General features: G+C 48.7%; 1 protein-coding gene across 1 annotated transcript in view; it reads left to right on the top strand.

Moving 5' to 3' along the window:
- Cit (citron rho-interacting serine/threonine kinase) overlaps positions 1–16,644 on the top strand; it is a 169,239-nt gene that overhangs the window by 91,459 nt on the left and 61,136 nt on the right. The window contains exons 16-21 of the mRNA XM_036171663.1: positions 602–742; positions 2,734–2,859; positions 6,103–6,198; positions 10,245–10,361; positions 11,236–11,345; positions 12,474–12,648. Of these exons, the coding sequence (XP_036027556.1) occupies positions 602–742; positions 2,734–2,859; positions 6,103–6,198; positions 10,245–10,361; positions 11,236–11,345; positions 12,474–12,648 (765 nt within the window). The remainder of the gene's footprint in view (positions 1–601; positions 743–2,733; positions 2,860–6,102; positions 6,199–10,244; positions 10,362–11,235; positions 11,346–12,473; positions 12,649–16,644) is intronic.

Here is a 16,644-nt window from a genome sequence, read left to right as displayed (position 1 = left end):
ATATGTGAGTAAATAAGGTGTAAATGCATACATATAAAATATATATATACATTTACATTTTTGTCTCCTAAATTCACATGTCATCCATAGTGCTGTAAGAGCTGTAGTGCAGGTTAGACCAAAATAACAGTTAATGAATGCCAAAGTTCAGAGGCTTAGCCGTCTCTCTTTTTACCTTGTTGATTGTCACAGACCTGAGACTATTCCAGTCTTTGAAAGGTCACGATTTGGCTAGCATTTGACCTTGTTTTCCTGTCGTAATTGTTTACACATTCCCCACAGGCAGAGTAATGGGAGGGAACCAGGTTAATGCCAGGCACCTTTTTGTCTGGTTCTGTGTGTTGCATTGAATTGGAGAGATGAAAGATTGTCAGTCACTCCATGAAACTATGTTGTAACTATGGGATTGTTCCAAACAGTGATAATAAAAAACAGTGTACCTGATATATACGGAATATGCAGTAAATGAATGCTTACGTTTTGAAGAATGGATCTGATGTGTTCAGTATCACCTGCTTTTCTATCCCCCCTGACCCCCCCCCCCCCCACACACACACAAATACATGTAGACATCAATATCCTGTCCCCTTCCTCCCGCCAGGCTGTAAAAGCCAGCACAGAGGCCACCGAGCTCCTGCAGAACATCCGCCAGGCAAAGGAGCGAGCCGAGCGGGAGCTGGAGAAGCTGCACAATCGAGAAGACTCTTCGGAAGGCATCAAAAAGAAGCTGGTGGAAGCTGAGGTGAGCGGGGGCCCTTTCCTCAGCTGGGCTGACCTCGAGTTAGACCCTGGTAGTACTGAGGCAAAGAAACCGTAACCATCACCTGCTCATGTCTGACCAAAAACTTCTTCCCCTCCAAAGATCCCTCCCACGCCGCTCTCAGCAGCTCCAAGGCAAGCGATGCCTGGACGGGGTTCCGCTTCCCTCCGGCCTCCGGACTGATACGGGTTATCTTTTCTCTAGGCTCACTGGCGGCTGCTCCCAGGTTTTCCTTTTCTTTCCTGTGTTTTGCTGTCTCTAACACGATGCGGATCTACCAGATCATTCTCGCTGGCTCCCCGGCTTCCCTGGTCGGCGACTCTGGGCCTGTCTTTGGGCCCTCTCCCGTCAGGTCCTTTTGTTGTTGTTGTTGAAATCATTTATATAATTATACTGAAAATCCGAGTGGCTTTTCACTGTCAGAACTTAAACAGTGCACACCGATAGAGAGTACCAAGTGAGACTCCATCACCTGTCTCTACCTCTCCGCTGCCCTCCCCCGGTGTTTGTCTCACCCAGTCAGCCGATTGTAACATAACCAGTTCACTGTCCTGTCTGCCCCGGTGGCCCTTCCACTTCCCCACCACAGTCTGCATGTGACTCATGGCCAGCTGGGGTCTGTCCTCACCTGCATTCCTGGCTGTTGCTCACCATTGTCCTGAAATCCCAAGTGTGTGTGTGTGAACAGTGCCTCAAGTCCAGAGTGACCCCAACACTGTCTCCGGAAACTGGCTTTCCTTTTTTAGTTTCCTCATGCCAGCTGGGGCTAGCAACATTCTTCTGGTTGTCCCATTCTTGAAACCTTGGCATCATCTGCTAGTCCATGACCATTGCCCGTTAGTGAACCACTGAGGCCTATAAATTCAAAGCTTACTCTCCTCTTGGCCCTCTCTGTAGACTTCTCGATGGTCCAGAGCCCTTTCCCTGTTAATTAAGCCGATGTAGTGGTTTCCTGTTCTCCAGCTCCAAATCTTCCCTTCCCCCACCTAGTTTACATAGGATAAGATTTGTGGACACCCCCCCCCCCCACCACCTCTGGGCTGGAGAGATGGCTCAGAGGTTAAGAGCATCTGGCTGCTCTTCTAGAGGTCCTGAGTTCAATTCCCAGCAACCACATGGTGGCTCACAACCATCTGTCATGAGATCTGGTGCCCTCTTCTGGCCTGCAGGCATACATGCAGACAGAACACTGTATACATAATAAATAAATAAATCTTTTAAAAAAAGAGATTGGTGGACCCCCAAGTACTTCTGCCCCATCCCCAGTCTTTGAGGGTCTCTGCATATCTTAGGTGCACCCTTGAGGCTGGGCGCCCCTGAGCCCCATGGAAGAGCCATGTGACCCTCGAGAGCTCTTTTTTCACTCACTCTTCCCCAGTGTGCTCCGTCTGGGCTTGCCTTGGAGCGCCTGTTACCTTGTGACCACCTCTGTGTTTCTTTTGTTGTTCAGAAGACTGTTGTGTGTGTCGGTGGCCTGCTCCCCCGGCCCCGTCCTCTCCTGCCGCCCTTCTCACTCCAACTGTCTCTCTGCAGAGCTCATGCCTCCTCACCCCACGCCTCACCTGTGCATTTCAACGTCCCCCTTCCCGCCCATCAGCCCCCACAGTATCTGTGCCTGTTTGCTTTGTGGCTCTCCCTGTAACCCGTGTTGTATTTGTTTGTTGTTTGTCTGACCTTTCCGAGGGCAGAGTGACGTCATCTTCCTCTCGGTATTTCCCATGATGCCTAGTGTGGTACTTTGCAGATAGTAGGTGCTTGGTAAATATTTGAATGAATGAATGCACTCTTGCAATCCACGCAGCTGAGCATCCGAATTCTAGACTTGTCTGCCTCGCCGTTGCTTCAGGTGGCCGAGATATTTTTTTCTTCCCGACTCCGAGTGTCTGCTTCTTGAGGGCTCTTTCCCTCGGTGCAGGTGGTATGCCCACAGCAGTTGCTCCATTAAAACTCTCTGATTGATTCACGACCTACAGGAACGCCGCCATTCTCTGGAGAACAAGGTAAAGAGACTAGAGACCATGGAGCGTAGAGAAAACAGACTGAAGGATGACATCCAGACAAAGTCCCAACAGATCCAGCAGATGGCTGATAAAATTCTGGTGAGCAGGAATGCAAGCTGCAAAGTTCAAAGATGAGAGGTCAGAGGTCTCACAGGGAAGGGGGCAAGAAGGCTCGAACACCATCCCATGGGAGGTGTCACCAAGTAGGTGAATGGAGAGAGGCACGTGGAGAGTAGCGTGGATGAGCCAATTCTGGACATTTCAGCACTGGTAATAGACCCCTAGTTGCTGTGGCTCTCACCTGGCATTTTAAAGAGTGAGATTGTGCATTTGTGGGTTTGTTGTTGTTGTTGTTGTTGTTATTCTGATGTTCTCCTCTCTGTAGAGTTTTGTTTGGCCGTTAATGTGGCAAAACCAGTGCAAAAATCTATTGGGGTTTCAGACTTCTAAGGCCAAAGCCCGGATTCTTGCTTTTAGAAACGCAAGGAGTGAGTCACGCGGGTTGTTTTCCTCAGAGTAGTACCTGCCACAGATGGCTGTTCACCCACTCACCGTCTCTGCTGGCCTGGCTGTTATTAGTACTTTCCCCCACTGCCTCAGCTGGGGCATCTTTTTTTAGGTCTGTCATCATTCGGATTCTGTCTTCGGCACTGATGACCAAATTAACTTAATCAGGGAGAGTGCACTTGGGTGGCTGAGACCGTAGATGTGAGGATGCGCCTCCCCGACCGACCGACCAACCGGGGGGTGTGTGTGTGGGGGTGTGTGTGTGGGGGGGCGGGCAGCACCTTCGAGTCTTGCTCCCAAAGCCAGGAGTTTGATGTCATATTTAAGAGGCTCAGCGATGGCTTGGGATTCATGCGCAACCCCTTTTTGTCCCCTAGAAGGAGGTGGGGGGTGTAGATAGGCCACTTGGTCTCTCCTTTTGCCGCTTCTGGGAAATGAGGTGCCCCCAAGTGTGGGAGCTCAAAGATGGCCGGCTAATTGGCTTGCCTAATATCACGTGATACCAAACTGTTCCACACCTGAACAAATGGATGGAAGAGGAATCGGTTAATTGTTTGGCTTTGCCTCCCAGTCTTTACATTTATGTGCGTATGTGTGTGTGTCTGCACACAAGACAAATGTGGTTGGTTGTCTACTCTCTTCTGATCTCTTGTTCTGTCATCAAAATCTCTCTCGGCTGTTGTCAAGCACGTGAATTTCACTGTGAGCACGGGTTGATCCTGCCACTGTCACCCCTTACATGATTAACAAGCCGTTATAGAAGGGCCTAACTCTTGTGGTTCCAAAGTGGTTCTCTATTTAATGGTGATGTGTTCATTCATTCATTCAACAAATATTTAATGAGCTTCTACTATGTGCCAGGCACTGTTCCAGGAGCTAGAAACCTAACAGCGAACACCGGTAACTGTGTGACATAAGGAAGAGTTGCTCTGATACGTACCATAAAAGATACGTTTTTAAAATTGACAACAACAACAAAAACGTAGATCTGCCAAGTAGCGAGGCGTTAGTCGGACTCGGGATTGTCACTTACCGTCCATACGGTCGTCAGTCTCAGCTGTCTGAGTGCTGGGCTTTTATTTTAACCTGTCTTTAGATTTCTATCCCCACTTGTGTGCCATCTTCTGAGGACTGAGCCGAGAAAAGGCGATCACCAAGTGACTTGTAACCAAATAGTGAAGTTTCTCTGTCCGAATGTGTCTCGTCACCTGCCCAAGTGCCTTTGTGTGCGGCTGGCTGGCTGTGCCTTCGTTTTAACAGAGTGTGCCTCTTGCTCAAGAACCCTGTGCCCAGGCTGTGGAGTATATGGGAGGCGGGCCAAGAACGGTCCACAGAGCTGTCATCCAGTGATGGTGCTGGCAAGCAGGTCCCCCAATGTCCTTGCTTTAAAACGCTTGCCGTGCCGATGAGAAGTTTCAAAATAGCTAAACTGGGGCCTCATTACGGCCCTGCCTGCTTTAATCAAAGGCCTGCGGTCCTTTAGTGAATGCGCACAAAGCCCGCAACATGTTTTTATTAATTAGACTCCAGTTCACATTCTGCTTCTCATGAACACATCTGGTAGATTGCGGTGGGTTTTGTGCACCTGGTCTGGAGACCGACCATTTCCATGGCCTTCCAAGCAAAGCCTGCATCTACAGGCTTGCGGGCTGTTGTGTGCATGCAACTCTCAAAAGTACACTCTCCCCCCCACCCCCACACCTTCTGTCTTGTGGACATAGCCATATAATTTCCTCACTCTTCAAAATTCCTTATCATTGTTTCCACTTCACAGAAGGAAATTCACAGTAGTGTGAAGAGAACACGGGAGTCATGACTTCGATGTCAGTAATTAAGTAATGGGTCCAGAGTCCTGGCTCAGATGCAACTGTGTCTGAATTTATCCTGTCTTTTAGTGAATTGGATGCTGTGTTTCCTCAAAGGTCGGTTTAAAATACACAGGCAAATGAGTTGGTATAATTTTCAAATGAATCACGATTTTGTTTAAAGGCAGAAAAAGCAGTAAAGAAAGCGAGAGAGCCTTCAGCTTGAGCTGCGTGTGTGACTCCAGGTTCTCTTCTCATGTGTGTGTGTGTGTGTGTGTGTGTGTGTGTGTGTGTGTGTGTGCGTGTACGTGCATTAGTTTTCATCGTTACTGCCTGTGTTTCGTGTTCATCTCCATTCCCAACCATTAGCGCTGCTTCACGTAAACATCACATCACGTGTCCATCTCCAGTGTTCACACTCTCCACATGCCAGTCACAGTAATCACTCAAACGCCACGGTTATTTTTATACTTATGCTAATTGTAACATTAGCTTTCCTTTTGAGCGAGGGTTCTTGAGCAATGCTTTTATGAATGAGGAAGACCCCAAGTATCGTTTATCTTCATAATACATTAAAATCTATTTTTAAAATTTAAGGCGCATGAACACTAACCATGAAAATAGCCCGAGGCTCAAGACAGTGGTCAGGGTCTCTGTGCCATGCTGAACTCTCGGATGTCTCCCTGTTGCCTTTATTTCTCTGTATAAAGTGGAGCCGCTGCCCCTGTCCGACCTGTCACACCAACTGGTCCTGCCTCACAGCCCCCCAGCTGTGTGTGTGTGTGTGTGTGTGTGTATGTGTGTGTGTGTGTGTATGTGTGTGTGTGTGTGTGTCTGTCTGTCAGCTTGGACTTGGGAGAGCCAGAGCCACACAGTGGCGGTTCCCTCCCAAGAGCCTTAGTCTGGTACTGGAGGAGCAGCGGCTGCCTGTCCCCCGTGGTACCTGTAGCGGTCCTGTCTCTCTGTGAGTGTCTCATGGGCAACGTGCCCTTCCCTGAGCACGCCTGACTGACTGTTATTTTGTGTCCAGGAGCTGGAGGAGAAACACCGGGAGGCTCAGGTGTCGGCCCAACACCTAGAAGTGCACTTGAAGCAGAAAGAGCAGCACTATGAGGAAAAGATCAAAGTAAAGCCACCCTCTTGGCCTTGTCTACAGCCTTCCCTAGCACGCACGCGTGGTTTCTTCCCTGCGTCCTCGGGCACTTGGGCTCACTGCTTGCTAGAGCAAAGGGCGGCGGTTTAGGGTAAATGCTGTCCTTACTGCATGATGGGAAGATTTTTCAAGTCAGGAGCTTAAAATATTCATCATCCCACATTGCGGTTCCATCTTTATTTATTCATTTTTAACCCACCGTGATTCAGGGCGTGATTATTTAGATTTGGCCACGTATTCACCATATTCTTTGCCTTTAATTTTCTTTCCATGCCTCTGACTTCATTCAGTACCTTTTCCTTTTGTTCAAAGTACATCCTTGAGAACTGAATTTTGTGAAGATCTAATGTTGTTCTGAAAACGTGTTTGTTTTGTCCTCATTTAAATTTTTCTTTTTCTAATTTGTGTGTGTTTGAGTTTGGGTATGTGCATGTGAGTGCAGTACCTGAGGAGGCCAGAAGAGGGCATCGGATTTTTCTGGAGCTGGAGTTACAGGTGGTTTTGAGTCACCTGATGAGGGTGTTGGGAATCAAAGCCAGGTCCTCCGCAAGACCGCAAGAGCAGTCAGCACTCTTAACCACTGGACCATCTCTCCAGCTCATTAGTGTCATTTTTTTTTTTTTTTTTTTTTTTTTTTTTTAAATGGTACTGATTTCTGGTACAAAATAATGACATTCCTTATGACATTTTTTTACACGTCTAATCATCTGCTTTTTTCACATCTCTTCCATTACCCTCTCTTGTATCTTCACCTACCTTGTTGGTTTTCTTCCATCTTTCAAACAGTCTCCCTTCCACTTTCGTGTTATATATTTTTTGAATGTGCATTTTAAATTAGTGTATTTGTTGTATATAACAGTGTCCGTTCCCATTCTTTTTTTATTTTCTTAGAATTTGATACTTGCATATAATCGTACAATGCATTGTGATCATTTTCACCTGTACTTTTCTCCCAACTAACCCTAGCCACTTTCCAAGTTCAGTATGTGCTGCCCATGTATACATTCCAGCCTCATTCTTAGGGGTACCATGTTCTCCACTGACTGCTACGATGCTCCTTGGCTGCCCAACCCCACAGCCATTCGGCTTTTATTTTGAAGTCATCTGTCAATCTTACTGTTATCTCCTTGAAAATGAACCTAAGCGTGTGTGTGTGTGTGTGTGTGTGTGTGTGTGTGTGTGTGTGTGTGTTTCCTTCTGACTTTAATTCTTCTGAAGTCTTGCTCTGAGTTGTTGGGATGTTGATTTCCTCTAATTTATCCCACTTGAAATTTTGAGTAGATTGGCATATTTGTACTCAATACTCAGGAAATTAGTGTTGAATATATTTCAAGTATTCTTTTGCCATCCATCTTTTTGTCTTTGCTGCCATTTTTAAATCACATGGGCTAGAGCTCCTGGAATCCACCCTCTCCCTTGTTTTCCGTTCTTTGTCTCTGAGGTATATGCTAGGTAAGTTCTTCTGCCTTGCTTTCCACTTTGCTAACCCTCTCGTAACTGTGTCTAAACTGCCAACAAACCAACCTATTGAGGTTTTAATTTCAGGAATATGTTTTGTTTCTAGGCAGATATTCTATTTGCTTTATTCCCAAGTTTACCAGATTATGGAAAATATTTCTGATTCTATATGTTTGCCTTCAGGTTTGTCTCTCTTGAACCGAATTAGGCATGGCTATCTGATGAGTTCTCCCTTGTTTCTCTCTCTCTCTCTCTCTCTCTCTCTCTCTCTCTCTCTCTCTCGATGTCTGTTTCCTACTGTGTGTCTGTCAGGCTGCCCATTTCAGTCTTCCCTCATGCTTGACGCTCCCGACAAGCTTCAGTTCACTTGGTTCAGCAGATGCCTCCAGTTAGAAACAGCTTTGTTTTGGCTGTTCTTTCTTGGTCTGCTTTTGCTTGGCTTTTGGTCTGAAATAGTTTCATTCTCCTGTCAGCCCCGCCCCGCCCCCCCCCCCTGAACTGAGCCTAGGTCACATGACTTTGGTCATTATATCGTAGTTGATGTCTTCTCTGCCCAGACAGTGCAAGAGGCTGTTGGTGTTTGCGATGATCCTGCCCTGGGTTTGTTTGCATTGTCAGCATTAATTTAAATTAATTTAAATGTGGACCCAGTGGCATCACCATCACCACCCTGCCATCTCTCTTACCTGTGGCAATTTTCAGTTACTTTTTGTTAAAGGACTATAGAAAAAAAATGTCCAGATGAGGCCTCAAAGGCAGTGTAACCTCTTAAACTTACCGAGCTCAACTTTTAGTTTAGAATTTGTGGTGGTTTCCAGACTTTCATGTTACGACTGAGACTGTGTACAGTAGTCTCCCAGCATGCCTGCCTGATAACGGTGACCGCCGTGTGGAATCCACTGGGCGGTTTCAGTGATGCTGCTGAAGGGCCTGGCGAAGCCTTGTCTGTCTCACATCTCTGTCCCCATCTATGTGCTCCTCATCCTGCCAGCTGCACCGCGTCAAAGCCGAGATGCTTCCGTTCTGGGTGGAGGCTTGTCCCTTCTGGTCCACACGCAAGTCACATGGGGACCCCTCACTGCCGAGAATGGTCTTCCTGAGCGGCCATCTTCTCTTGCGTTCATGCTCTGGAGAAGGGGGCTTCCTTAGCCTGGGCATTGTGTGTGTTATAGTATCTGGTCCCTTCTAGCTAGACAGAACTCCACTTTATAGAACCCAGGAGTTCTATAAATGTTCAGGAAAAGCTCTGTTTTCTTCTGCCTTCTCTACTGGGATCTAGACAAACTGTTCCTTGTGAACACTCTTCTGTATTGTGTTGCTGGTTGCTGGTTCCAGCTTCTGTAAGGCCATTTTGGTCATAGCTCTGATCATACCCCAGATCCACTGTGTTCTTGCTCATAATTTTAGAATCACCCTCAGACATCCAACAGAACAGTCACCTTATTGTCCCACTGAGTGCTCTGCTCCCTCATGACCCTGCTCGCCACCTTCCGGTCTCCTCCACCAACTTTCATTCTATTTTTCTTTTTTCTTCATCAGTGAATTCTAGTTTAAAGCCCTCTTTGATATTTGTTCTTTCCTTTATCATGTGGGCCCCTTCCCTGCTGTCTGGCTCTCTTTTAGGGACGATGTCCCTAGAAGCCGCAGAGGGCCCCTTACAATAGACATTGTGGGAGAGGCATATTTCAGATCCCATCTGTGACCCCAATTCTGGCAGCTTTATTTCCAGTCTCCTGTCGGAGGTTGGATGGCAGTGGGTGTTACTCACAAAAGCAAAGTGCATTCTTTGTGGTGAGGAGCAGAGGTTCTTGCTTGGTCAAAGGCTCGGGGAGCTCAGTGTCATCCTCTCTGTCCCTCGGGGTTTTGGCGATTAGGAGGGCCGAATGCCTTGCAGGACATTAGGTCGAGCTGGTGGTTGGAGACACCGTTAGTGTTTTATTTCCCTCTTCGGGAAGAGGTGCTCACAGTAGCAGCCTGAGCCCTGAGAACACAGGACTTCTCTCTTCCTGAGAACAGTGTCTTTTGCCAGGGACTTGTGATCCTGGTTACATCAGAGGAAAAAGGCATCTTTACCCTTCTCTTTTATGTTATTTCCCACCCACATACAGTGGGCAACACCCTCTTGTCCCTGGCTGTGGCAGAGCATCAGCCCCAGGCACCCGGACTCTCTGGCCCTTCAGCTCTTCTCTTTCCGAGATGCACGGCTTGGGAGTCTCCAGAATGCATTTTGTACAAATTAGGAGCAAGGCATGTTCTGAAAGCCACTGGTATATTGGCTAAGAAAAACACCCCCAGGTAATGTTCTCAGATGCTCGGAGCTTCACTGTCTAGGCCTGGGTGCTGAGTGCTCTCTCTTCCCACTCATTCTGGAGTCGGCTTCGCTTTGGTCATAGCTCTTGTCTTTGGCGCTGCCTGACTTTACGACAGGCTCCTCATTCCCATCCACCTGTCTTTCACCTTTTCTCTGCCCCAGACTCTGGCGGCCTGGCGCCTCTGCTGCCTCTCCCCACCCCCGCCCCCACTTTCGCTTCCTGGGATGTTCACTTCTTATGTCTCCGTAGGTGTTGGACAATCAGATAAAGAAAGACCTGGCCGACAAGGAGAGCCTGGAGAACATGATGCAGAGACACGAAGAGGAGGCCCATGAGAAGGGCAAGATCCTCAGCGAGCAGAAGGCGGTAGGTAGCGAGACTCCAAGCCAAGTCACTCCGCCCCATCTGGTAACTTGTTCTCTCCACAGCATCGTACGGGGTTTATGGGTACTAGGAAGCTTTGTCAGAAACTGCTTCCTGTCCCGAAAGAACGGCAGCCACTTTTATGCTCCGTGATAACCGTCACTGCAGGGTGGTCCTTCAGAATGCCTCGGACAGCACCCAGTGGTCCTCAGTCTCCCACATGTCTCCCTTTTTAAAATTTGCTGATTTCTCTCCCTTCAGACTTGCTGGGCATGGGACTGGCCTGTGGTGCATGTAAATCCGTATTATCCCAGACGCTCATGGGGGCTTTCCACCCCAGAACCCCCAGGAGAAGGACTAGGAGGTAGCCCAAGCTCGGGCACTTGCGTTGTATGCATAAGGATGCTCCTCCCCTAATCTCTCCAAAGGAGGGTCCTGTCTAAGTTATATTTTTAACCTGACCCCACCCTCAGCTAAGCTGAGAAAATGCTAATGTAGAGAAATACGTTATAATATTTATGCAGTTGAGGGTTAAAGTTCAAAGCCCCTAAGGGCCCAGGTTGTATACAAATGACACTGGAATGTGCAGAGACCTGCTTCCATTCAGGATGGCAGCTCCCAGATCGGCCTGCTGTGTGTTTTTGATGCAAGTCTGGAGACCTTGGTTTCATTCAGAAAAACAACTCAATACCATCCATATTCATCAGTTCACCCATTGAGCAGTGACACCTGAACCTTCAGGGTCAGCCTCGTGGAGTCCCTCTGGCCCACCAGTGGGCCTTTGTAAGGACGCTTTCAGTTCGGCTCCCAAGGCTCACCTCCACCCCTCCCTGCCGTGATTGTTGGTGTGTGAGCTATCAGGTCTCCTGTGTTTCAGATGATCAACGCTATGGATTCCAAGATCAGGTCCCTGGAGCAGAGGATTGTGGAACTGTCCGAGGCCAACAAGCTTGCGGCCAACAGCAGTCTCTTCACGCAGAGGAACATGTAAGCATGATTACTGCGCTCGCCTCCGCAGGTTTCATCACGTGTGTGCATCGGCTCAACTTTCCTGTGCACTCTTGGGTAGTTTTACTCTCCCTTGAATGTCTCACCCTTACGTGGCCTCTCTTTTGAGTCAGGCATTCTTTTGGGTTTTTTTTTCCCGAGACAGGGTTTCCTTGGGTTTTCCTGGCTCTCATTCTGTAGACCAGGCTGGCCTTGAACTCACAGAGATCCGCCTGCCCCTGCCTCTGCCTCCCGAGTGCTGGGATTAAAGGCCTGCGCCACCACCATCTGGCATGAGTCAGGTGTTCTTAAGTACCTCAGATCCCTACCAGACCACAGGGTACTTTCCTGTGGCTATGAGGCTGGTTGGAGTTTGGTCCTGGGAAGCTGCTGTCCCTGTTCCCCATCCTGGCCTGCCGCTGCCAGTCACAGGAGGTGACCTTGTGTGCGCCTAGTTTGTCCTGCTCTAGGGGGCTATGCCTTGGGGGTCAGCAAGGGTCGGCCGAGTTCATACGTGCTCCGATCACAGTCTCCCTGTCTGAAATGACAACCTCCGGGAATGTTTTCCCTCGTCTCGTCCCTTCAGAGATCTTTGGAAACATTCCCGTCTTACTATGAAGCAGTCGGGTGACCTGCTCTCTAGTCTTGGGTTCTCGGTTCTGATACTTGTTGCAGCTGGCGGGAAGGCGAGGAAGCACCACAGAGTTCTAGAAGGAGCAAAGTTCTTTTTTCCCAGTTGTATCATCTTCCACTGAGCATGCATTATGAGCCCTCAGGAGGCCCTTCTGCTCAAAGGCAGCGGCCTCTTTCAATGCTGTATACAGGCTCTAAAAGAAAAAAAGGAAAAGGTCTACCCAAGGATTGAAATGTTAGCATCTGTTGCTTGACCATTCTTAATCCAGTAGGTGAGGACTCAGAGCACCCATGACTACAAGGGCCCCGGTTCCTCGTGCTGTGCCCCTGCCTATGAGGCCGGATGAGGAAGGGCAATAGCCTTGTAATGCCTACAGCCCATTTACTGAAGACACAGCTTCTTACTCCACTTCTGCCCGCCATACCAAGGAGACATGTTTACCTCTGATGATTCTGTTTGGATAACCCTCCCTTCCCCCCTCCCCCCCTTACCAGGAAGGCCCAGGAAGAGATGATTTCAGAACTCAGGCAGCAGAAATTTTACCTGGAAACACAGGCCGGGAAACTGGAGGCCCAGAACCGAAAGCTGGAAGAGCAACTGGAGAAAATCAGCCATCAAGACCACAGCGACAAGAATCGGCTGCTGGAGCTAGAGACGAGGCTGAGGGAGGTGAGGATGAAGGGTGGTCCCTGGAGAGGTTTTGCTGCGGGAATCCAGTCCCCGAGCCAGCCGGCTTCCAAGCGTAAATCCATACACACTAGAGGCCTTGCACATGGTGACTGAAATGTAGAGTGGGCCACATGGTTCCAGGTTTGAACTCACCCACCTTTATTTGTTACTACTTTAGAAAGCCATATTGTGTGCGTGCACATGGATGTTTGCGCACACCACGCCATGCCTGTGGCGGTCAGAGGACAACTTTGGGGGGTTAAGGTTTTCCCTCCTACCACGTGGGCTCTGGAGAGCAAACTCAGGTTGCCCGGGCTTGGCTACACACACTTTAACCCTGCTGCGTCCTCTTGCCAGCCCCCTAGTTTTCTGTTCATAGCTAATATGTCCGTGCTTCAAGACTCCTTATCTCCAAAGTGTCCGTGGTGATGGCTTTCCCTTTTAGGGCTCTGTGGGGGTCGTATAGATTGGTGCATCTGCCCAACAGTGGCCGAGCAGTTCCCCCTTCAGCAGATGAAGTGAGGGCCACGAGATGTACAGTGAATGCATGGGCTAGCCACAGGTCTGTGACCGAGGCAGAGGTCTGCCTCACGACAGGAGACTGAAAGACAACCAGGTTAAGGTTTGCCTGGTGGAGGAAAACTAGGAAGAAGCCATGCTTTTCAGAGGAGAATAACAAGTCTGGTTGGGAATAATGCCGAGTTTCATTAAACCAGAGTGTTAGATCCAGGTATCGATTGTGTACTTACAAAACACCTACTGTGTGTCAGCTAGTAGTCAGGGTATACAGTGGTAATATCAGATGACTGCTCCTGACCTTTGCGGGGGGGCATCTAGTGAGCTGTCCCCAATAAGTGAGACTGGAAAGCTGTTCTTTAAAGTCAGACATCTGGGCAAGGAGTGAGGACAGTGTCTCTCATGCATAGTAGGGGCTCAGATGTTTATGATGGCGTCTGTGAAAGAGCAGCTTATCTTTCTCAAGGAAAAGACTGCCAAGCATTAGAGGACTAACCAGTGGAGAAGGAAAACTCATGGCTACACGGGTCTGTTTAAACTGGGCACAGAGACAGACCATAATCCCATTCCCAGGGCTGGTCAAGGTCAGGATGCATCCGTAGCATCATCCAGAGCTTTATAATACAATCTTTGGCTTTTTATTGCAAGTTCCTTGAGACAGTGACCACCCTGTCTCAGCCTCTTGATTGAGCCATAGATATGAGCCACAAAGCCTGGTTTATTGTTTTTAAAAATGGAATTGGAAGGGGAATGGAGTTTGCAGATTTTTAGGTGTTTGTTTGTAACAAGTACTCTGTATGATTGGATCTGGGAATCGGTCTCACTTGAACTATCCAGGCTACACTTAGATTTTTCCCCAGTCGAATCAGCCTTAAGGGTGTTGGTGCAGACACCCAGACAGACAGGCACCTTCAGGCTGTCTTTCATCTTCCTTTCAACATAGTGTGTCCTACTGCACGTGCAGTAGCTCATCTGGGAAACCAGTCTCCTCGGGGAAGCTTGTTGGTGTTTCTTTCTTGAAGAGCTCATTGCTCCCCCTACCCCCAGGATGATAGGAGAAACTTAAAATGTTCCAAAAGAGGCTCAGGGCTCTCATTCTCCCTGGGAGTTTGGGAGTTTAGCTCTAAATAGAATAAGGCCAGTTCATATTCTCCTGGTGACACGCTGGTGTGAGATTCAGGGCTGAGGCCTCAGCCCCAAGTCTGCTCCACCTTACGGGCCCGGCGCTTTTCTTTTTAGCCCCAGTGGACAGGTATACAGTGCTAGCTCCTTCTGTGACACCTTCAGGACTTCTGGGCTGGGCTCTGAGTGTCCAGCATTTGGCTCCCTGACCTCTCCCTGACTCACTGTCGCCCATGTCTCATGGTTTTGCCAAAGGACATCTGGGGAATTTTCAGGCTCACTGGTGGAGTCCCAGCCTGCACTGACAGCTGGCATTTTAATGAGACAAACAGTAAGATGTGGTGTTTGCAAACATGAACTCCCACCATACTTTCTGGGTTCGAACGCCAGCCCTGCCATCTTTTTGTTTTGTATTTTTTTAAAAGCTGTGTAACATTTGCATAATTGCCTGATCTCTGAGTGCTACAGATTGCTTCTCTGTGGAGTGGAGGTAACAGCAACACCTCCCTCCTCAGGTTCTTGGTGAGCTGCCCCGAGCGATGCCAGTACCCGGTGTCTTCTTGGAAGTCCTGTTTTCTGCAGTTACATCACCCTCATTATGGTCACTTGAGGATCTTGGACCCTTGGCTTAGGCTCTCACTGACCCGTTAAGGACGACAGCTCTAGATTGGCAACCACAACCAGGCTGTTCTTTTGAGTGTCTGAGCCCTCGTTACAGAGGACTTTAGACCTCTGCGCTTGGGCCTCCCACGAGGGGGAAGTTCCGTGTGTTAGTGTGTTAGTACTGAGCCCTCCCTCCCCACAGTGGCCCTCTTCCTCCCCTGGAAGGCTCCCCTTTGGAAACACCACAGATACCCAGCTCTCCTCTCCCCTTTGTTCCCTGCCCCATTCAAATTAGCCACAGGTCTTGTTGATTAAATGATTTGCCATTCTTTCTTCTCTTTGCTCTGGTGACCTGGGATTTGGCTGTCACCTTTCCTGGGGTTCCTTCTCTGCTGGCTGTGTCCCCATATCCCCCGCCTCCTCCGTGGGTACACTGAGTTCATTCTGTACCCTTGTTGTTGGTCCCCATAGATAGCCCACGCTTACGGCAAGCATCTCTTGCTGGTTTGGCCTGGTCCTGGGATGACTTTGTCCACGCCGGTCAGGTCAGTGCACCTGCCGTGCTCTTGCTGACTTCCGTTCCTCTTGGATGCCTCGCTTTCCCTGTCTGTAAATCATCCAGTCGAACTCGGCCAGGGCCTTGTGTGTCCTACCTAGGCTCAAGCAAAACCCTGTATTAGGTCTCTCTTCCCCATCTGATTTGGCTCCTGTAAATTGTTATTACTTTTTTACCATTTGTTTTCTTTATGTCGATGTGTTAGTGTGCATGTGTGCCATGCGTTTGCAGTGCCTGCAGAGGCCAGAAGAGGGCACCAGAGTTCCTGGAACTAAAGTCACTTGCTTTTTCTTTCCATCTAAGTCCATCTTCCTGAACCTGCCCTGCCCAGGTAGCTCATCTGGGCGCTCAGTGTCCCCGGAAGCTTGTTGTTCTTTGCCTGCTGAGGCCAGTGGAGGATGTCAGATAACGTGGAGCTGAAGTAACAGGTGCTTGTGAGCTCCTGACACGTTCTGGGGCCTGAGCTCAGTCCTCTGCAGAAGCAGCAAGTGCTCTTCCCTGCGGAGCCATCTCTCCAGCCCTCTCCACTTCCAGCCCAACTCCTGTAAATTCTTAGCAGAATTTCAGAGATCGGAGTTAGCTCCCATACCTCTGCTGTTTCTACTGTGTCCTTTCGTGTCCCGGCTATTACACGTGACTACAGAGTGAGGGTGGTTGACGTCATCTCTCTCCTCAACTCGAAGGTAGAGACTGTCTTGCCTCTCCATGGTCTCCTCCACACCAAAAGAGCTCCTTAAAATTTTCTAAAACGAATGCCTAAAACATTGAGTAGATAGATGGATGGATGGTTGGGCAGACAGAGTGCTTACCTCCAAGTAGGACGACATCCATGCAGGACATGTAATGGGAATAAATCAGCATGAGGATATTTAGGAGAAACAGAATCCACCCCCTTGTGGCATTTGCATTTTAATTATAAGGTATCTTTGTTATCCACTTATTTATATCCACTTACCCTTAAATGGTTTTCTCACCTGGATGATTATTAGAGTTTTTATCCGAGACTCCCACCATCTTGTCTTTCTTTGGAAGCCTTCCTAAATCTCTGAGTTTCTGTGAGTTAGGGATGGTCACTGGGTCATGGCTCTCGGACTCCCCTCAGTGATAGAAAACCCATGGGTGCTCAAGTGCCCTTTGGAAGACAGGGAAGCATTTGCATATGACCCACACACATCTCCCGTGTGCTTTGGTTCACATGA

Source organism: Onychomys torridus, chromosome 22 (genome assembly GCF_903995425.1).
Source record: "Onychomys torridus chromosome 22, mOncTor1.1, whole genome shotgun sequence".
NCBI classification, from domain to species: Eukaryota; Metazoa; Chordata; class Mammalia; order Rodentia; family Cricetidae; genus Onychomys; species Onychomys torridus.
Note: the sequence above shows the minus strand (reverse complement) of the source record. Positions and strands in the feature narration are given on the sequence as shown.